General features: G+C 36.9%; 1 protein-coding gene across 1 annotated transcript in view; it reads left to right on the top strand.

Moving 5' to 3' along the window:
• Positions 1–23,044, top strand: part of RYR2 (ryanodine receptor 2) — a 352,195-nt gene that overhangs the window by 6,625 nt on the left and 322,526 nt on the right. Inside the window, exon 3 of the mRNA XM_067294572.1 lies at positions 14,935–15,039. Coding sequence (XP_067150673.1) covers positions 14,935–15,039 — 105 coding nt within the window. The remainder of the gene's footprint in view (positions 1–14,934; positions 15,040–23,044) is intronic.

Below are 23,044 nucleotides of genomic sequence, written 5' to 3'. Positions count from 1 at the left end.
AATATCCAGGGGTGGCACTGTAAAGACTTGCAGCTGGTTAAATTGTATTCCTGAAGTTTTGTCTTTCCTGTGATATGCTGGACAGTTTTGATGATTTTAATGGGAAGCACAGCTAGAGAGTATAAATGGAAAGAGCAAACTTCAGATGAAACTTTCTGTAAAGCAAATCTGGTTAAAGATCTCATGTGCAAAGAGCATAATTTTATCTCGTGTCTTTGAGTCAGGCTGTTTTAGATGCATTTAGTTAATATTATTGCAATCACAGTGTAACATTAAGGGGACTGGAGTGCTAAACTGATTAAGTTCTGCTTCTGGCATTCCTAAAGTTTAAAATACACAGTGGTTCCACAGGCGGTGGGAGACGACAGGTCAGATGGATGTAGGACAGCAAAAGAGCTATGGCTTTAAATTGGCTGAAAATTTTGCCCACTATTAATAGAGAGAATGCAACTTAGCATGTTTGTATTGCCAATCGTAACAGAATGTCAACTAATAAAAAAGCAAACAAACAAAACCCAAAAATGTGTGGTATCTTGCAAGGTGTTGCAGGCAATAAGTAGTAATCATAATATACCCAATTTGGGAAATTTTATTATTCTTATTGTTCAGATTGTAACTCCTTTTGCAGCAGATGTTTGGAATTTGAAATAAAGTCAAGAATGCGTTATTCTAATCTTACAGAAATGTTCATCATCATATCTAGGTTTGTCCAAGATAAACATTGGATTTTAAACATTGAGGCACTATTTGCTGCTATTTTAAACATTGAGGCACTATATGCTACCAAAAAGAAATAAAAGCTCTTTCTGTCTACAAAATATACCTTCACTAATGAAAGAGAGTTCGCTTTTCCAATCACACACATTTATTTAATATTTAAAAGTATGATATCAGGATAGGTCAGTTCTCTGGGTAGTTTTGAATACCTCTTAAAACAATTCTTTTTTTCTTGGGGATGCATTTGCTTACCTAATATTAGCGATTTAGAATCCACAGGCTTTTATTACATGTTTTAAAATTTTGAATATTTGTTTATTGGGTTTTGTTTGTTGTTGTTAAAAATATATTTGAGGGACACTCAAAAGACAGCTGTTATTGATTTGGATTCCCATTTCCCTGGATAATTGCCTTATTTACCACGTGTGGCAAATATTGTACTGTGCAGCTAGAACTGGTCAATAATCAGAGAAACACCAAGAAAAACCGAAGGTCTTAACTCTCTAGTATCATTAAAAGACATTCAGATGCAGGATAGAGGTGGCTTTAGATAATTAAGGATAAATTAGTTTAAGTAGTTTAGGATGATTTAAATGGCTAAAGTGTGTATTGATCATTAGAAGACACAACAGGGACAAGATATTTCAATATGAAGGAAAATGCCAAGGCTCTGTTAAATTTTGATTACTGTGGGAGAATTAGTTAAAAACTGCAAAAGAGAAAGGCAGGTGCAGGACTTGCATGACACGAACAGTCAGAGGTCTTAGAAAGCAAACAAATATTTCACTCAGTACAATGTAAAATATGAAGGGTTTGCCACGAAATAATTTGAGTTCCCGTTACTCAGTAAATTGTAAATTCCAGTAATACAGCATTTCTTTCTGCAATGTGTTTAAAGGAAGCTCAGTTGTAGCTGAGTTCCAAACCGTGACTTTGCCATGTAGTTGAATATGAAGCAAATTTGCTTCTGTTTTAGCATGCCAGGGACCATATCATCAAAAGCAATCTTATCAAAGGCACGAAAGAGAAAGCCAAATGCTGTTAGGCTTGCAAGGAGAGCGTTCATAGTCCAGTCCTAGTAATATTAATTTTAATGTGTGCACTGGGACAGGATTTACTATTTGAAAATTCTTCACAAGAACTCACACAAATCTGTATTTCTGCAATATGTTCTTCTAGTATAACAAATAGTGCCTAATAAAAATATAAGAGGAAATGACCCTTGTATTTGGAGTATTATTCACATCACACAACAATAAATCATCAAAATATTTTGAAAAAATTCATTTAAGTCAGAAACAGCTCAAAGGCCAGAAAGAAACACCAGAAAGAATTGCATATGGTATGGGACTTTTTCATTGTGAACAAAGAAAAATAGAAATATATAGATGTAAAAGAATAAGCTACAACCATTTTATTTTATTCTTTAAATATGTATTTACAGTCTTAGCGTGAACTGAATTGCCCTTAGTGGTTTCTTTCGATCATAGTTTGCCTTTTGAGAATTGTTCTGTATGGAACAAAAATTGAGACAATTCCAGTTATCTTTATATTGCAAAACTGCTCCCAATTAGATTAATTCTAATTTGTTTAAGGCAACAAAATAGTTAATTTTCTTATATTGTTGTTAGAGTCCTTTTTTTTTTTTTCCATTAAACATTCCCCTCTCGCCCTTCTAATTTTAGGCTTTCACTTTGTGCATAGAACAATACATGCTAAAACCTAATTCAGCATGTTCTGTTACAGTCATTTCTTTTAAACTGCTCTTATTTTAAGCTGTCATTTTTAACATCCCAATATTCCAGTTGCTATTTATTTGACATCCGTGATTATTTTGTAAAATGCTTAAGTATCACAGGACAAAATAATAGTCAGATTGGAACAACATATTTTGATAGTCTGATCAAGAAAAAGTTGAAATGTGAAATTTTCCTGATGAAATGAAATTCCCTCCTTGGAACGATCTAGTTGTTGTAGGTGCAAAGGAGGATAGTTCTGTGGGATCTTCTTAGGACAGCCAGGGCTGTGGCTGCAGGCTTAGGTTTTCTGGAGACTCTGTAATGACGCAGTTAAATAATTTCTGTGATAAAGTCACTTGCTTCCTCCCCCCCTCCCCCCTTTCATTCCCATTTTATAAAAAATAGCTTTATTGTTGCAGAAATCAGTTGCTTAAATGTTCTGAATGCCTACCTCAGCAAAACTGCCAATTCTCAAATTGAATGCAACAATAAGAAGGCACTGGCATCTTTTCCCTACATCTCTCATCTTCCTCCTTAACCCCCCCCTCCAAGTTACTGTTTCATGCTTGATATTTGTACGTTAAAATATTGCATGGAAATTCTTTTATACATTGGAAAACTGTGAGTTGTTGATAGTGAATGTGAGAAACAGTCAGTTGCCAGAAAACAGCTTAGTGATTTGACATGAACTGACTTTGCTACTTGCCTTTTTTTCTTATACATTAACTTCCCTAAAATGAATTAAGTGTGCTAGCTTGAGATGAAAAAATGTATAAAAGATGGTCAAAAAAAAAGAAACTTATTCATAAATGTAGTGACCTATATGTGGTGTCATTAAACTAAATTTATTCCATTTGGCCTCAATATGTACTACCTCATTGTAAAATGATGTGCTGCTTACTGTTCTGGAAATGCACCGCATGAAATATTCATGTTTCTATTGGAGGATGATGCCTGATAAATTTTGGTAAGAGTTCAGAAAGCAGGCTGGTCAAAGTCTTTACTAACTGTCTGTATAACGTAATGGACAAGACTTTTATTTATACTTTAGCTACTCCATTTGGTTTAGGCAGTACAGAAAGTCCATAGAAATGGAGCACAATTGCAAGGAGATCTTATTTTAAATGAGAAGCATGCTTAGTGTGTTTAGCTATTGTTGTAAGAATAAAGTTTAACACATCCTGAGTGCTAAATATGAATTAGAATTGCACCATAAATATGGTTGGAATTACACTAAGAATTAAATTTGGCTGATACCTTTTCAAGTATGTGTACAGATTAATAGCTATAAATGTCTCCCTTTATGAACTCAAAATGGCAAGAGAGTTCTTTCTTTCCTATTGTGTGTGTTTCCAGCTTATGTATCATTGAGGTTAGCTGATTTCCATTTCTCTATAATGCATCTGTAGTTTCCATTAAAGCTCTTATTTTCACATACATGGAACTTTTGACACAATTTTTATTAGAATTGTGCTTTGTTTCTATTAAAGGTGGATTTTTTTTAGGAGAATTACTTAAAAAGTTCTGTGGTTATTTAGGAAAATTTGCAAGAATTGGAGAAAAATATTTTCCTTAAAAAAAAAAAAGAAAAAGAAAAAAGAAATAGAGCAATACCAAACAGAGGCATTTGAAATGCTAAGTTAACCTGCCAGTGTAGACATGCACTTTAGTAGAGGCTTAGTATGTCCTTGCTTGCTAAGGTGAAAGTTGAAAAACTGGTAGAATAAAGTTGAAAGCATCTAGAAGATAATATGTGATTGTGCATAATATTTATCCGGTAGGGTCTTAATACTGTAGTTAACATGTTTTGTGGTGTTCAAACGTGAAATTTTGAAAAGGAATAGTTTGAATAAGGTTAAGGGTGATGCTCCAGGCCAAGGAATGACCTGAATGAACAGGAGTCACACGTGGGGTGGCACCTGTAAGCACCTTGTAACCCTCTGCCTTGCATGTGTGTTCAAGGGTAGCAGCAAAAGAGTAACAGCCTGGGCGATCGGCCGGCTTCTTGAGACCCTCTTTCACCATCTCGTAGTCTTTAAGCCTCGTGCTTGGTTACCTTTTGCATAAATCGCTTCTGGGGCTTGTGGGTAGCTTGCTGGGAAATGCACGTGGGTATTTCTATCTGGACGGTGCTCTGTGGCAGCCTCCACGCTGGCAAGCTGCTGGGGGCTGAGCCGTGCCCTTCCTCTACAGCAGCGCGCTGTTTAGCAAATGCACTTGTTTGCCCAGTACCTTGGTACAATGTTTGGGCATCTCAAAACAAAAAAGGACAAAATCTGCATCTTTAGGGAGCTGAACAATTAATCGCTAATTAATCTTCCAAGCTTTTTTCATTTTGTAGCTAATAAAGGCACATTTTAAAACTATTGCTTGCTTTTACCCCCTGCATTGTATGCTCAAATGCAGGGCCATACACATTAATGGAGGGGCTTTATACATGCCTAAATATATATGCATATATATTTAGAAGTTTATAGATAAACCCTGAATTTGTGAGTATATACATGGTGAGATTTAACTAGACATGCATGTTTGAAAGTAATTTTGTCTTTTTTCATATGAGCAGTGAAAATCTGGACGGTATGCATCCCTAAATCCATGAGGAATTTCCTAGCAGACAGTCCTGTAGTATCAGTTCTACTCTTGCAGCTCCTAAAGTCTTTCCATGACCCAAATATTTGCTGAAGTTTCTGTAAGACTATAAGAATTTCACAATTAAATATGTATGTTTCATCAGTGAATAACTTTCACTATACCATTCGAAGTAATGTGCATTCCTTTTAAGAGAAAAGTGAAATTTTTGACAGAGGTATTATTTTTAATCAAGTAAGTCAGATCAAAAGAATCTGGGGTGCCTTATGAACATTACACCCACCCTGAATCAGAATGGACATATTGCCATTACAAGAAACATAACCACAAGAATGACAAACACAGAACTGAGATATGAAGTGCTTTTCATCTTGCTAAACTGGCTTTATATATATATAATATATATATATATATATATATATATATATATTTACATTGGGGCTGACACACCTAAATTTGAATGAAGCACACCTAGCTTCTCTAATGCTGTGGCTGATGGGACAGACTGTAATTTCTGTGGGCAGTTGCATTTAATTTATTTTAAATAGATTTTTTTACTTGAATTAAGCTTGTGAATGAGTAATTGACTGAATACAGAATTTATGCAATATTTATTCCGGTTATAAAAACTGATTTATTTTTCATTCTGTAAAAATTTTACTGTTAAAACAGAATTTTGCACTGCAAGTGCCTTAACACATTATAGGAGCTCTCAAGCAAAACAGAGGATTTTGATACGAGTGCCTGCAAGCGTCTCTGTGCTTTGAGTGTGTTGTCCAGGAGAAGGCTGATACTTTCAGAAGTGCGCAAATGATGCATCTCTTTTCCTCCCTTTAAGGACAAGATGGAGATGGCTCAGAGTATAAACTCCCAGTCCCCTGTCCCAGCGATAGTTGATAGAAACCAATTTTCCTCGTTGTACAAATCCACTATTGATTTCAGAAACATAAAGGAGTAAGCTCAGTATTTGAAAATTTATGGTAAAATCCTCAGCAGTTAAAATTAGGTGTCCACTATTCTGTTTCACAGTTAATAGCTTATGAGATAAATAAGCAGCTTTAGTTTCTTTTAGACATACTGTTTCATGTTCCTTGCAAAGTGAACAAATTGCTTGTTAGATTTGATGTAGGGTATTCTGGAAGTTTTTTTTATTATTATTTCTAATTCATTTCTAAGTGTTATGACTGTGCATATTTCAGCTACAGGACAGATTTAATAGTAATAGAATCTCTGCAAATAATATCCTGTTGGTTAATATGTGAAGGTAAGATTTGTGCTGAGACAGGTTACTACAGCCACAAAAGACCTGCACATTTGCTGCTCTTGTTAGATCCTGAAAGACTGCAAGATTCCTCCTTTGAAATTTGGTTGTTGCAAAGTGCATGGCCCATAATAAATCTTGTCAGAAACTGGGAAGGTTTTACTGATGAATGTTTGCTGTGCTTTCCAGAAGGGGCAAAAGAGTCTTTTATAAAGATCATATTTTCTGATGCTGCAAGAATCACAGTTTGGCTACTGCTTTCCAGTTTCTGAAGGAATAGTATACTCCCAAATGATAATATTCCAAATTTTCCTATTACTCATTGCAGTAGCTACAAATGCAACATAATCTCTAAAAATAAAAGGGAGCTGTAAAGTTTTGAACAATACACATAATATTAGCATGATAAAGTAGAATTTGTAGGATCAGCATGAAGTTGAACAAAAATGTTTGGTTAATTTGGATGTGTGCCTGGAACCTGTGTAGCACTGTTGATCCTATGAGATTTTTTTTGATTAATTAGCATGGAATTTTCCTAATTACCTTTAAAATTAACACATTTACACTACATTATGGTGATATACTATTAGCTAATGTTCATCTAAGCTTCTGGCTACAGCTCTGTGTATTGTAAATGGCTGTCGAGTTGATTGACCTGGTTTATCCAAAGAGGCTGAAGTGTGGGAGGTGAATGTCTCCTTACCCCACATCGCTTTTTTCTGTTGCTAAGAGTTTTAATTTTCAGAGAACAAATAAAAAAAGAGAAGTAACTCTCATTTAATGTAGGTGTGTTGAACTTGTGCAGGGTTAAAAAAGAGACCAGAGAGAGAGAGGTAGAGGGTTGGAGAAAAATATTCTTTATTTACCTTTTTAGAGAAGGATGGTATGAGGCCCTAAATCCCCCCAAAAGTAAATATCATACCAGGGATTAGAACTCAGGATTGCAGAGCAGGTAGCCTATGTCATTACTAGCCTGGTGAGCCTTGGGACCGTCCAGGAATGAAGTTTTTCCAAACGGCAAAAACTGAAAAATTAATGTAAAACTTTGATACTGTTTACAAACATGTAAGAAAAGAATGTAATTGTACTTATTACAAAACCTTTGTGGAGGTAGATTTCATATGAATTTTTAAAAGTGTGAGAAGGAAAGGAAAAAGCCCAAGAAGCAGTTTCCCTCTGCATGTTCTTATATTTTCAGTTTGCGCAGATGAAGTTGCAGGTAACATTTTTCTTTGCTAACGAACTGTTCCAGTGCGACCCTGCTGACTGTATCCTTGTTGTTTGGAAGCAGATGACAATTGCTCTCTGGAAGGAAGAGTAGGAAAGGATTTCAGTCTTTACTGCTGTGCTAACTCATCTGTCAATGAAAACTAGTTAACTCCTCATGATAATCCTAAGTGTATCAAGACTTTTTCACTGCTGTGTATGTCAAACCTACCCTTCTTTGTGAGAGAATCTGCACTCAGAAATGTGGCTGAAGTAGGGGAACTTGGTAAATGTGACCCTGAGAAGAGAATCTTTCAAAAAATCTAGAGCAATTAATTGGTTAGGCCAGATTAACGGGATAGGTTAAAATGCAGGTGATGAGCATGTAGTGGAATAGTGGATGGTGATGACTATTCCATGATCTGAAGGAACCGCCAAGGACTTAGAGCTGGCTTCTCCTCTGGGTTTTGAGAATGGAGTGATTGCAGTGATTTGGACCTGGCCTCAGTCCCACCGGTAGCTGTCTGTCCTCGTCCTGGTCTCCTCTCCACTGCATGGTCTGCTGCTGATAAACCTACAGGAGCTTGACACTGTCATTGAAATATCTTCTCTTGTAGCACTGAAACCCTAAGACCTGCAATTTGTTATCTGTCTTTTCTGTTTTGGGATTTGGTGAATCTGATTCATCTTATTTGGCTGACAGGACTAGTCACCAGAGCCATGTACTTCTGCTCTGGGTCCATCTTTTTGATAGCAAGCCTGAAAACATGGAAAGCTGCTGTAGAGGGTCCTAGAAATGATGGATGCTTTTACTTGGCAGTACTGGGTGTGTTTCATCACTGTCACCAGCCCGAATCTCATTTAAGTGAAAGGGACTGCCAAAAAGAGGGAGCTTTATAAATTTAAATGTAACTTGAAAATAGATGATGGGTTCGGTTTCTTTCAGGCTATTCCCACAAACAGGCGTTCAGGCATTTTGCTTAAGTTCTGTTCTGAAATTACATTTTTGAATCCTCCTACCTAGATTCTCTAAGTTAGGCATCTAATAAATGTGCTAGTTTCTCAAAAATTATGAACACCCACATCTCATTTTTTGACAGTCTTACAAACTGTGGATGCTTGGTAAATCAGCCTGCTTAGTTAGGTGCTTTTTTTAGGCACTGATGTGTGAATATTTAGTATACAGTTAGAGATGAAACACTTACTAGCAATTTGGGTAAAGGAGATGGAAAAAAAAATAACCATGAGCCTAGAAAAACAACTAGGCAGTTTGCAAATAACTAGGGAGAAAAATAAAGCTGAAGTAAGGTTGCTTATTCTCAGAAACGGAATAGTGTTTGCAGATGAGATTCGTTATTCTTCAGTTCTGCACTAGCATTTGTGAGAGACTGAAGTTTTTATTTTGCAGGATCACAGTCTTTTCCGTACGAGCAGGTCATAGATTATTGTGGCTTGTTAGTGCTCTGCGATCATCAGAATAACAGCAGGAAAGAATTTGGAGGCTAAGCCTTTTGCTTTCGCTGCCAGCATACTGGAGTACGGTATGCTTGTAAATAATAATTCACTAAAAACTGAAATAGTGCATAATAAATACATCCAGTATCCCTGATTCTGTTGTGGGTTGGACTAGATTTGGAGATATTTTTAAATAACATTTCAAAAGCTTTTCTCAAAACACCTTTTTAATATAGGGTATGATTATATAATTTGCACATTTGCTCGTCATGGAGTAAAGCATAATTTACTATACAAATGTTAGTACAGAAAATTACATTAGTGTATACAATAAGTGTAGTTTAAATTAGGCAGGAAGAATAAATAATTCTGAAATTTTCTTAAATAATTCAGCTATTACCCTAGTAATGTATGTGCCTTAAAAATGCCAGAAAAGAATTAAACTATGTTAATTTGTTTAATTTCACTGAGCGTAAGATGCTGTTATAAACAATGATGAAAGGTTAATAGAAAAAGTTAATAGTAATTTATTATTTGTTCTCCTAGCAGTACTGAGTCTTCTTTTGAAATTTAAAATACTATTTCTAGTTTATTCACTATATAACTTGTTTTTTTTTTTACTCTACTTGCATATTAGGTTGCAATTATGACTGACTAGATCGTCTAGACAAAAATTCTATGTTGTTGTTTAAATTTAATCAAATGAAAACAAGAACTAACAAAGAAAATCAGTAGTTTTAAACTCGGAGAGATAGCAGAGGTGCTGCTTTCACTTTTGAAGTTACCAGTTATATTTTACATTAAAAAAAATTAAAATATAATCTAATTTTGCAGATTTGTGTGAAATAAATTGAATAGAAATTGTTTTGAATACAGCCATTGTTTAACAGAATTTTCCCACTGATCTTTTGGATTGAAGGAAGAAGAGACCTTATTATCTATTCTTTCACAAACCAGCCAACCAACCACTGGGAATATGAGCCATTTTTGTGTGCCTTAATTTAGGAAGATACTGCAGCAAAGAGGAATATAATAAAATAAATACAATAAAAATTGTGTTGTGCTCTCAAATTAAGGATTTATGATTACCATTAAAGTGCCGAACATTTATAGCTAGTTATAGCTATTCCTTAAAAGTGCATTGGTGGGTGGGTGCCAGACATGTAGCAATATGTTTCCTTCAAAATTCCATGTTATTTAATAAGGTATTCATAGTCTATTGAAGCAGTCACAAAAATTCTTGTCTGCAGATCTGGCCTGTCCTCGGCAAAGGCTGTGGCTATGACAAACATTGCTACAGATTCCCTCTGCAGCCTCTCGCCTATGTGGGCACTCAAGACTGAGCACTGAAAACCATTAAGTAATTTGTATAGAGGTATTTTCATATATGGCGTGTTAGAGTACCATATACCATAGAAACTTTTATTTTGTGTATGCCTTCCTCTGTTCCTCTCTGAGGGTAATGTGAGAGATGCAGTAAATAATTGGAAGACTGGCAAGGACTTTGTAAGGGTTTTTCCTTCCTCATCTTTATTTTATGCTTTGACATGATGAAAATGCACTGTAAGTCATTTTTTTAAAGTATATTTAAATGAGTATTTAAAACTTACCTGGAAGGGTATTATTTTCTGGAAGGGGCCATTCAGAACAGGAACCGCCAGTCTGTATCTCTATGCCAGACCGAAAACTCATCTTCCAAAAGTGTAGCTTGAAAAGCATCGCCATTAAAATGGACATGGACTGCGTTGAAGGGTGAGCGGAGCCATACCCCTCTGAGCTGAATACATTGGCAGTTCTTCCTGGGGCGCGTCACACACGTGACGAAAGGACTGGGCATCTGGGCCCCTGACAACGTACAACACCCCCCCCCCCCCCGTTTCAGGGGAAGGCAGCAGGCTCAGGCATTTTGCTCAACTCTGAGAGGAAGGTGCCTCTTTCGCTTACCCAAAGCAAAGCAATCTTGCACGGGTTTCCTTTATTACTCCCTGCCTGCTCGACGTGTGCCTTTGCTCTCCGTCTGTGAGAGTAGCTGAAAAATGGTCTTTGGGACTTCATTTGTCAGTTTTAATGGGAAGGGAGGAAAATGCTCATGGCTTTCTTGAACGCAAGTAGAAATGGAACCAGTGAAGAAGAAATGGCCTAACTGTGTTGGCTGGATCACTGTGACGAATGAGGCAGGACTCTGCCATACTTTAGAGCATATGACCTGTAGGGTAGGTTTTGTAGCAAAAGCTTAGATAAGGTCACAAGATTGTACGTATAAGCAGGAGATGCTCTGTCATCAAAAATCTTAAAGTAAGCAATAGTAATGACACCAGGAACATTGTTATGGAGAGTGTGTAAAAGGAAAGGTTGGCTTATAACCAAACACAGATATAGAAAGTGTAGTCCTGCCGTGGCAAATGTTGGAGCACATTGTAGGGAGCGTCTTTTTCTTTTTTGTTCAGATTCTTATTTATCTGTCAATCTTCACTGGGGAGAATTTGTGGGGAACTGTGAGGTTTGACAAAATTCATTTCTGCAAAGCTTTCTGGAATGGAAAATTGTGCTCATGTTTACTAAGCAGAAACAACAACGCCTTGCAGCCAGTGATCCATGTGTGCTCCTTTTCCCACTTAGTAATATATGGGATTATGATAGGACTTAATATTACAAGGATGCTGTGAGGAGAATCTGATTAGTTGTCTGTTGGTCTAATGCTAGCACTAAAGAGACTGTTTTACTGTCTAAGTAACTACAAAAGAAAAACGGCAATGACAACATTAATAAGTAGAGGCCTGTTTCTAAAAAGTTAGCTTAAAAATATTTCATGCATTAGCATCAATAATTGAATAAAGAAAAATCCCCTGCAAAACAGGCTGTTATTTAATGTTTTTTGCTTTAGGTGAAACTTTGATTTAAAGTAACATTTTATGTTTACTTTATTAAAACATAAATAGCGACAGGTAGTGAAGTGTTTATTAGTTACTAAACAGATTTGAATTACAGTAATGTTAGGAGGGATAAGCAGCAATTTAATAAGCATTAAGAGTGGGAGATGTTTTAAATAAATGTTTTTAAAAGAAGGAATGAAATGGTTTTGTAATTACCTTTTTGAGTGTAATGGTTAAGGCCTTGGAAGAGGAAATGTATAAGGTTTGAATAAACATAATTCTCTAGCAGTAAAAATGTTCATGGTGTAAAAAAAGTTTTCTAATATTCAGTAAAAGTATTCCTATACGAAAGTATGCAACTAGCATGAAAAGGATAAGAACAAAGAACATGAAAAGAGGTTTTGGAGGCAAGAAAATATGTGTAGGAGTTGCATATTCTTCTATTAACGTAACAAAAGATCCCCACATACAGTTTAATTTTCCTTTGTTACCTTGTAACTTAGACATTGCTCTTACAAACCTGTTTCAGTTCTATTATCGATTTTTATTATAGTCTGTAAGATTAGCTTTTCAATAGCACAATGATTTCTTTTTTTTAATCATAAGTAGTTAAATATTTATCTTTATAAGACTCTGTAGTTTTAGCTTACTCAGAATATGGTGAGGCACACAGCCCTGCAAGGCTGAGAAGCTGCTGTCTTAGCCTTAGCATTCACAGCCTCAGACCATCGTAAGGATGAGTCCTTACTACTACTAGGAGTCTAAAAACGGCATTTTGTTCCCCCCTACAGTCCTCCATACTGAGTATGATGCTTAAGCCCTTTGGTTCCTGAGAATGAATATGAGAAAGAAAAGGGAAGCAGAAAGACCCCTCAATGACTGAAATAATTAAGGGGTTGTGATTAATGATGATTAGGATTATGGAGAAGAGTCTGTTACAGTTCAGTGGTAAGAAACCTCTAGAGTGAAAAGAGGTGCAGGTATAGACACATCTAGTTTTAAAAAAGTTTACACATTTGCATATTGTTCACATATTTGTATACTGTTTTGTGCTTTTCTGCGTTTCTGTTTTGTTTCTGTTTTGTTTCAGCAAATTTTTGGCTTTCCAAAGTTTGGTGGTGTTCAGAATATGACATACTATACACTAATACAGTTGGAATGCGCTCAGAGAGTTGATTTCCTAATACAGCAAAGATGCACCTGCAGCAGAGAGTGTTGTGGTGGCCCAGAGTTCAGCTACCAGCAGTGGTTCTACAGTGTCGGGATCATGTCCGTGGACATAGATCAGTAATAATAAGTTTCTTGCAACTTCTGCTCTGACTGTTCCTATCTAAGTTCATCTCCCCATCCTTGTGATAGGGCACAACCTGGAGCTGTTTTAATGCTTCTAGTCAAGTGAATATCTTGTCACTGTCTTCAATGCCTTAGATGAAATCTACCTATTTGCAAATATTTTTGACCAAGCTGTTTGGTTTGTATTTTAAATCTATATTTAAGGTATTTTCAAAACTTTTTATTGAATTGATACCTTAGTAATAGCATTGTAACAACACGACAGAAAAGATACAAGGACAGAATGCAAGTTTCCACTTTGCCCCCCCTTTTCCTCTTCTCTAATACCAATTAATAGAAAAAGTTCCAGGTTTTCCTACTTAGCTGTTTCTTAGAATTGTATTTAATTGAAATGTCCATTAATCCTAATCAATATGTTTGACTGTTATACCTAGTTACTAATAGGAATTTCTAGATACCTGTTAAATATGGAGCCCTGTATTAATCAGTGCTGTAAGAATGTAAAATGAATGTTTATCAACCTACAAAGATTTTCTTTTCAGTCAAGGCAGTTGCTTATTCCTCATAGATATCAGAGCAAAAGTAATTTATTAGGCAGGGCTGAAAGAAGGTATCTTAATCTTGGACGTAGCCTGCCTTGTCTAACCGGTGGTGCAGGAAAATTAAGGTAAATGCTAGTGAGAGTAGCATATTTGTACAGAATGAGAGGGGACCTCAAGGCTGGAGACAAAGAGGTTATGGTAGTCAGAACAGTAGGGGAAATGATACTTGCTATTGTCTTAATGTAACAAAAATACATAATTTTTGAAAAAGAAACTAATCTTCAGAATTACCATCAGTGGGGAATAAATAAAAGTAGCTATTATGTTTGGAGATATAGAAAATAGCCCTCTAAAAATCTATTAATTTGTAAGTAGTGTTCGAATTTCCACAATTTTCACTTTTGTAGATTGTCATTAATTTCTTTTATAGTTGTTGTGATTTGCGTGCATTACTGTATGTGAGCTGAAAGCTTTCTAAAGATGAAAACATGCGGTCCTTCTTATTTTCATACCTGTCATACAATAATGATGGGGCCTTACTGGTGGAATCATGGAAAAATCTGGTTTGGAAAGGACCTCAGGGAGGACATCTGATCCTACCTCCTGGTTAGAACAGGCCAACTTTGAACTTGCTCAGGGCCTTTCCCAGTCAAGTTTGGAGTAACTCCAAGGATGAAGCTTTCACAGCTTCTCTGGACAACCTCTTCTAGCACTTAACCACCCTGAAGGTGAATTTTTTTTCTCTAATATCTAATTGCAATTTTCATTGCTACAACTCATATGCATTGCTTTTTGTTCTTTTGTTGTGCACCTCCAACAAGAGTCTGGCTCCATCCTCTCTGTAGTCACCATTAGGTAGTTGAAGACAGCTGTAAGATCCCCCTCTCCCCTCTCTCTGCTCCAGGCAGATGAAGCCCAGCTCCTCCACCCTTTCCTCAAGTGCTCCAGCCCTGACCATCTTGGTGACCCTTCGTTGAGCTGCTTCCAGTTTATTGGTATCTTTCTTGTACTGGGGTCCCAAACTGGACCCAGTACCCCAAGGATAATCTCACCAGTGCTCAGTGGAGGGGAAGAATCACTTCCCTTTGCTTGCTGGCTATGCTTTAACCTGCAGCGCAGTATGTGACTGGCTTTCATAGCCTTAAGGATATAGAAGATCTTTTGAATTCACTGAAAGTGAGGGAAAGGAGAAGCATTAGAAAATGCTATTCAGCACATCTGTCACTAATGGAATCTCGGATTTTCTTTTCATCTAGAATGTGCCCCCGGACTTGTCCATCTGTACCTTTGTGCTGGAACAGTCCCTGTCAGTTCGGGCCCTCCAGGAAATGCTGGCCAACACAGAGGAAAAGGCAGAAGGGGTAAGTCATTAAATCTACACTTTTTTCATCTTGAAAGAGACAACAGTTTTTTCACTGTACCACAGACTGTGACTGATACAAGCTGTAGCATAATGAATTCCTTACATCTAATTTTAGTTCCTCCTCCACTACAGAAATGGTCTGATCTTGAGAAATTCTAACCATTTTAAGCTTTCACTGAAGTTGGTGAGAGTTGTAAATACATCATTCAATATGCTGCAGATCAGCATAGAGTTACAGGAATGATTTAATTTGGTCTCTCATAATGTGAAACATAAAGCTTGATCACCTTTTTAGGACAGTTAAGGTTTATGATGATTTATATCATCATTATATCAAGTCAGACAACTTCAAAATGAGTTGGGTATGTGCTGTTTGTCTTTGGAAATAAGGAAATTGTTCTGTGTGGCCTGAACTAAAATGTCCAGTAATTCAACTTTAAAACTGGAGATGCAATGCTAATGAGTAGTTGGGAAGAAATATGGAAATTACACATTTTTGCACCCTGGAGGATGAAAGAAATAGGAATAATGATACTCTGACTAGCAAAATGCTATTTACAAATAAATCAAAATTGTGTAATTTATGTTGTCTGCTGTGTAGTTCATTCAATGCTATGATGTAGCTTAGTGTTGCATACACACTTTGTAGAGATTTTGAATGCTGCACTCCAACCGAAATCCTATAAACTGTAAGTGAGGAAGAGTGACATGGGACATTTATCGCTAAGTGTAGGAATTATACAGATAGAAGCAAGGGTCAACTGTAAATATGTCACTCAAGAAAGCTGACAGGAGAGAAGCATGCTTCTGATGATGCTTCTGGGAATGCCTTGAGAAAGCAAGCTTTAAATGAACATGCAGCAGTCAGTCCCATAAAATGCCAGGCACTGAGACTAAAAATGGTATTTGGGAAATGAAGTCCATGGACAGTCCCATGAATGATCCAAAGTGTGTGCTGTCATTGAAAGGTTGTTCCAGGGACTAACTGCAACAAAAGGAGAATGAGAAGCACATCTGAGAGAAGAGGTGATATCAGAGCAAGCAGATCCGTACTTCCAGATAGGGACGCCTCTTTTCCTGTTTTGCAGATACTGAAACTAAGAGCAGGTAAATCCACAGGAAAAAATGGCATCCAAAGTACTTTCATGAGCACAGGCATAATATTAAAAATCACAGTCCAAAAGCAAAGTGCAGTGATAGCTAAGAGTGTACAGCAATATATGTAAAGTAGAACAGTAATGTTTTTGCTGTTTCTTCTCATCAAGTGTGGACAGGGTCCAACAACTAAAGAAACCATAAGGGGATGAATGTTGAATGGTGCTGTAGGGCAGAGCAAGGGCACACTTTGAAGAGTGAAAAAAGATTCAATTATTCATCCTGTCAGAAGGGCCAAAACAGGACTTGGGAAAGAAGTATTTCAAACTTTTTTTTTTTTTAATTAACAGTAATTGTCAAATTTTATGTTGGATCTTTTTTAAGGCATAAATGACTGTCAAAGGGCAGGGTATGTCTTCAGCAGAGTCCGGGGATCAACTGTTAAGTGAGTATCTACTCTTAATCCAGAGATCACACCCAGGGAACCTGGAATAAAGAACTGAACTTGCTGCAGAATGGTTAGAAAATTTGAGCTTGGCGGTTTTGCTGGTAAGAAGGCAAGTTAGAGAGAGCTCTGTAGAGTTCTCAGCTGGATTATTTGCACGAGATTTGCACTAGATTCTGCACTAGACATGTGCAGAAAAAGAAAAAGGCTTCTGCAGGGGCCAGTGACTGATGGGACCTGCACACTCCAAGCTGGAAGGACCAAGGTTGGTGGTAATCTAGTGTTTCCTGGAAACAATTAATGATGGCGATTTCTCCGTGTAATTGTGAAGGAATTGGACATTCATATATGTGTCTAAAGAAAGGTGCTGAGAGTTACACTGATGTACAGTGCTCTGTACTCACTAGCCTTCCGAGATATGCACAAGAAAGATAAGGTAAAGTCTCTGAGTGTCCTTTGGCTGTTGCCTTATTATGGAGTAGTTTATTGTGCTTTCAACACTTGGTACCCAAATCTAGCAGAAGAGACAGAGCTATGGTCGTACCTTCAACCCAGACAGTTGGTATTCACTGAATAATGAATAGATTTTTATTGTAGATTTTGCCTGGCTTCTGTGAAAATAGGAGATCTGCTTGTGTACTCTTGCATACTGATATGTTGATATCAGACAAGAATAACCTTGTACATCATGGCTTGTAAACGGACAAGGCCATGTCAGTGTAGGTTATTACAAAATCAGGGAAAAATACTATTTTTCTTTCTAGTAAGTCTCTGGAAGACCAGAATAACAATAACACTAAAATGACTGAAAATGATCTTCCTGATAAAATAACAGAACTGACTTTTGGTATCTGTATGTAGTTTCCATTAACATATATATAAAGCTTTCCTTTGATCTCCTAGGTACTTATCATAGGTAGGTACTTATGTAAGCAGCTTAATATTTGGTTGAGCGCCTGTTAGAACCTACGAGTTTCAAGTCTAATGAGTGATGTGGATACTTGAAGCTTTATGAGAAGTACTTTTGTATATACATCTGAAGCACTATATTTTCAAGGAGCAGTGCCAGTTTTTTACTTATATTAATACTGTTTTCTTTCATTTAGGAGAAGACAGTGTAGCAATTACTATAGAGATTTTTGTTGTAAACTGGATTGAATATGAGTTCAATTTCTAATGGAAAACATCCTGTAAAGGCAGGCCTTTTCAAACCTCAATTACTTTTCCTTACATTACAAGTCCTTAAGGCGTCAGTGTTTAAAGTGGTCTTCCTGTGTTTTTTTGCTGTTCTTCACTATGTATAACCTCTTGAATACTATGTTTATTTAATAGATAATAGGTAAGTCAGCAATAATGTAGTGGTTGAGTAATATGAACAAAATCTCGTGCTGAATTGAGTAGAAAGAATAAACCAACTTTCCTTGTGTTTAGGAAAGTAATTCAGTGCCCTACTAGCAATTCTTGATTAGTATGTATTAAATATGCAAGATTACCTTTGCAATAAATACCTGTTCTTTTCAGTGTAAGAATCCCCAAATGAGAATTTCCGTACTTCATAAGATCAGTGATCCATCCAATTGAGCATCCCTACTTCCTTGTCCTGAATCAACTAACTGCCAGTATCAAAAGCAAGAGTGAAAAATGAGTGAAAATTCTTAAGAAAGAATGTGTGTAGAGTAGTGCCCTATCTGTAAAGTTTTGTTCTCGCCCTAGGCATTCGGTAGTTACTTTGTGCTCTGTTTATTTCGTACTGTTCCCTATTTATTCCATGGCTTGTCTGTATAATGTCATTCAGACTGACTTCTCAAGGGCTTTTCTTGGCTCATTACAATTCTATCTGAAAAACAGATGCCTACTCAGATTACAAGGTAAATGTATTTCCTAAAATCACCTTTATTCTGTGGACATGCTGTGTTTCAACACCTTTACTGAAGAGCGATAACACTGAGCTGTGACAGCTGTGACTGTGTGAGTGCTTTAACACTTGAAGTGCTGCAGAATTTTTTATGAATTTGTTTTCAAAACACTGCTTTGGTATAAGTGAACATTTCTTTACCTAATTATGGCATAGACAGATGAAAATCCAGATATTAGGGCAATCAATTTGAGATGCCTTGGACAAGATATTTCATTAGGGTATTGTTCAACACTACAGAGTTGTTTAGATACTGAAAGCAGAGATCTCTGCATCACCCGTAGCTCTCAGTGCTTTTCACTTTTGCAAGTCAGATTCTAGGTCCCAGCTTAGCACAAAAAATGAAAAAATAGGAAATTTCTGGTGAACAGTTTGGTCTCATTGACCTGGTTAAGATCATTCGGAAACTCTGTGGTAGAGGCAGGGATAGGATCTCATTCCACAGCGTATCATTCAGCTGTCAAAAGGTTGTAATAGTATTTACCTTCAGGAAATCTTGTATCCTTTAGGTATGTCTTCCTGTTTCATTACTTAAAGGGGCTTCAGTGCTATATGCATGTGCTTCTTTTAGTTCATCCACAGAAAAGAACCATCCTATGTGCAGAAAAAGGGATGACTCCTATGGAAAAAGATCTGTAAATAATCCCATAAATAAAGGCTATCATGATGTGTATGCCCAGAGCCTCGGTTCTCATCCCTTAAGCAAGCTGCCCTGTCTTGGGTGGGCCTGCAACCTTTCATTTTGTCATTATTTTGACCTGGTTTTTGAGTGCAACTTTTTATGATTAAAAAAGCAAGTGAAATAAGAAAACAGAAATCCTTAGTTTTTTATGAAGCATTTAAGATCAGAAAAAGCCTCTAGGTCATCTATTCTCAGCTGGACTGTTAAATTTTACTAGCGACCTCTCTGATGAGCCCAGTATCTTGCTTTTCACTAAAGCATATCGAACTGAATGATCCTGAGAGAGTGAATCCACAGATTTCCCGAGTAGTTTGTTCCAAAGAATAATCACTGTCACTGTAAGATGTCTGTCTTCCAGTGTGATTTTTTTATGATAATTGTTTTTTATAAAATCTTCCCTTACTAGATTCAAGAGCTCTTTAAAATTTAGTATTTTCTTCTTGTGAAAGTGCTGAGACACTGTAATCAAACACAACCCCTGGATATTTTTCCCTGATTTCCTTAGGAAATGAGCCTTCGCCATCCATTTGTTAGTACCCTTGTACTCTTCAGTGACTTCTGAGCTTTCTGGCCAATATAAGTTTTATTAGAAACAGCAGTAGATCATTATGTTCTTCCAAATATTATGAATATTGGGTAGGGAAAAAGGACCCAAATTTGGGTCCCTATGAGAAGAAAGAAAGAAGAGCTCAGCCGTTTCACAGTTCCATTGGCTGCTCATGTACAGGTGTATCTTCTCACTGCTGGCTCTTGCTCAAAGACATGCTGTAGGTATGTGGGAGGGAAGCTGCCAGGCTGCAGTTGAGTGGAAGGGGTGTATAATTTTGTGTCTTCTTGGAGTTCTGAATTTTAAACATCTTTTTTGTAAAAGGTAGGCAAAAGACCTGTCCATAGTACTCTATTACCGGTTTCAGCAATGTTTTATGACAAGTATGTGTATCTATGGATTGCCATAATTCTTGTTTTCAATATATAGTGTCTTGTTGACACTGATCATCCTTCAAAGTTCTTAGGACAATTGGTACCTATAGATCCAGCAAATGGATCTCAGCCATGACATCTGACAGGCAAAGTAGATGATAACACCGGTTATTCTCTGTTTCTTGGTCAAAATGATGGCCAGAATGCATGAAATCTTAAGCAAATTTATCTGCTGCAAGTCTCTATTGATGACACAGAGGTGAATTTTTCTCTCTTTCTGTCTCTTGAAGGCTTATGTTTTGGCCAAATTTGGCCCTGTCACAGAGAGAAATGCTAGATTCTATAAAACTTGCTGCCGAGTCTCTGTTCAATTGTGTGACAGTTCTAGAACTGCCAAAAGAAAAGTTATCTAGACATATCTGACATGGAAAAGGAGCGTATGTTTTCTTAGCCTCAGTTGCCTCAGCAACTGATTTAGACTTTTTTGTCTGGTACTTTTGAAACCATCTTTGGGCAAATACCCTGCATAAAAGCTAGCCATAAGAATAAAAATTTAGCAAAAAGGATATGCAAATTAAAATAAAGGACATGTAACCTTAATAATAGCTATTGCTACTGATTCTTGTTAGAAATAAGTTTTAAAGATATTTTATTTTATATGCTTCAAAATGAATACTGTTCTTTTTAAAAGAAGAGTTTGGGGAGTCAAGACACTGCTACTATCCGGATTTATTTAACAAGTGGCTAGTTTCAAATTTCATTCTTTTCTTACTACTTTAAAGACATCAAAATAGTATCAGATAGGTAAGGTGACTAGAGACAGGAAATTAAATTATTTTGGTGATAAAGGATATTTCACCATAAGTGAACAAGCAGCAAAGTCATGTATCTTTTTGTATTGCCTAGGAAAAAAAAAAAACCCTCTGCTTTTCTTCTGAGATCACTAAAAGCTTATGATTCAATTAAGTTGCACTTATGCTTTGCCTGAGTTTTCTGAAATATATCCAGCAGCACACCATGATGTAAATAACATGCTACTCTTTTGTCTTGTGATATCCCTTATAGACATCCTTAATAATCCTCTTAAATGAGGCCATTGAATTTCGGAGCCTCAGGATTGTATGTTAAATGCCATATCCCATTCTAAATAAGTTATATATAAATACAGAGGGTATGTAACTTACTTCCACCTGCCAGTACGGTGCATGTTTTTGTGTGGATGAGAGATGTTACTATGTCCCATGCAGATGACTGTTTTTAACTGCATGTGTTCATCAAAGTGACTGAGAACTATTAGTAAATTGTCTTTCACAGAAGTTTTAATTTTTCTCAGCAGCTGATAAAGTATTCTTTTCAGTTTGGTCTACCAGAAGAGGAATGGGTGCCCCTCAGTCCTGATTTTGTTATTGTACCGTCCAGCCACAGTAAAATCCCCTTTTGTGAGGAACGTGTCGAGGAGGAGAAGTCTGTTCTGGCACCAGCTTCTGGGACTCCTCTCCACTCCTCTGGGCTTTCTTCTGTCAATATGAGCTGTATGCCTGCATTTTTTATTTATTATTTATGATATATGGAATCAGAGAGGTTTCTCACAGCTGCTTCTGTGGCCTTTCGCATCAAATGTCAGCTTTTTGATAGCTTTTTAGAAAAACTGTGCTACTGGAATAAGTAAGGATCTGTTCGCATGTTATCTGTAGCAAAAAAGCAAATGTGTGTAAGTCTATGTAATTATCAATTTCTCTATTTTGAATGACACTATATGCTATGCATAGAATAAGTTAGGATGGTGTAGGGATCTCTAGCATTTGTCATGTTATATTAGGATGATTTTAAGCAAATAACACTGCATTTGTTCTTTACCTTTTGAATGAAAAATGCTGAGTAAACTTGAAGCCAGTTTTGCTATTTGTCTTGCTAGACTTAATTTCATAGAAAAAAATTGGCATCCGTTTGCCCTCATATGCTTGAAATTTGTTTACATTTACGCAAAATAAAATGTAGAGTTAAATCCTCTGTTATTTTCCTGCGAATTGATCTTACTTGCCCTATATCCTATTGCAAACTTTTGTGTGTGCTTTTCTGCATTTTTCCAATATTTGCACAGCATCTGTGCTTCTCTGCTACTGCATGCCATAGAGATAATAGATTTTTCCTATGTTTGGAAGCAAGTGCTAAACAGAGGGAAATAATCACTTCCCTTAACCTGCTTGCTACACTCTTTCTCAGCTGGCATTTACTGCTGCAAGGCCACCCTGCTGACTGATGTTCGACCTGTTGAACAGGACCCCCAGCTTCCTACCTGCAAAGCTGCTTTCTATCCAGTCAGATCCCAGCCTGTGCTGTAGCACGGCCTTATTCTCTCTCAGATGTCTCAGATGCATTTGCCTGTGTTGAACTTTGTGATGTTTCTGTTGGTTCATTTTTCTGGCCGGCTGATGTCCTCTCCTCAATTTGGTGTCATCCTCAAACTCACTGAGGATAGGCTCTGTCTTGTCTTCCAGGTTGATCATGAAGATGTGAAACAGTGTTAGTCCGAGTATTGGCTCTTGAGGAATATTCTTACATGTAGCCAAGTTACAAACTTTTTTAAAAAACAGACAAAACATCTTATTTTACTTAAGCTCAGTGAAGAACAAATGAAAGCTGAAGATTTCATACTAGATGAATGTGCTGTGGTTTCCCAGATGTCCTCTGTGCCAGATGGGTTGTGCCAGTGCCATTCTCATAATGAAGGAGGTTCGGGGCTGAAGTAGACTTTTTTTTGATACCTTCAGGTGTTTCACAAACCCATTTGAAGTAGGAGGCTGGTCCTGGAAGCAGAAAAATGATGTTCAAAATGATCTTACTGGAACACTTGGGCAGTGTTGCAGTGGGTCTGAGCGTGGGAAGAACTGGATCTCGTTCAATTCTGCCACCGAAGCAGAATGGCAAAGCTGTATTTTAAGACA

This window comes from Apteryx mantelli, chromosome 3 (assembly GCF_036417845.1).
Source record: "Apteryx mantelli isolate bAptMan1 chromosome 3, bAptMan1.hap1, whole genome shotgun sequence".
NCBI lineage: Eukaryota > Metazoa > Chordata > Aves > Apterygiformes > Apterygidae > Apteryx > Apteryx mantelli.
The sequence above is the reverse complement of the archived record's forward strand: the minus strand, read 5'-3'. Positions and strand labels throughout refer to the sequence as shown.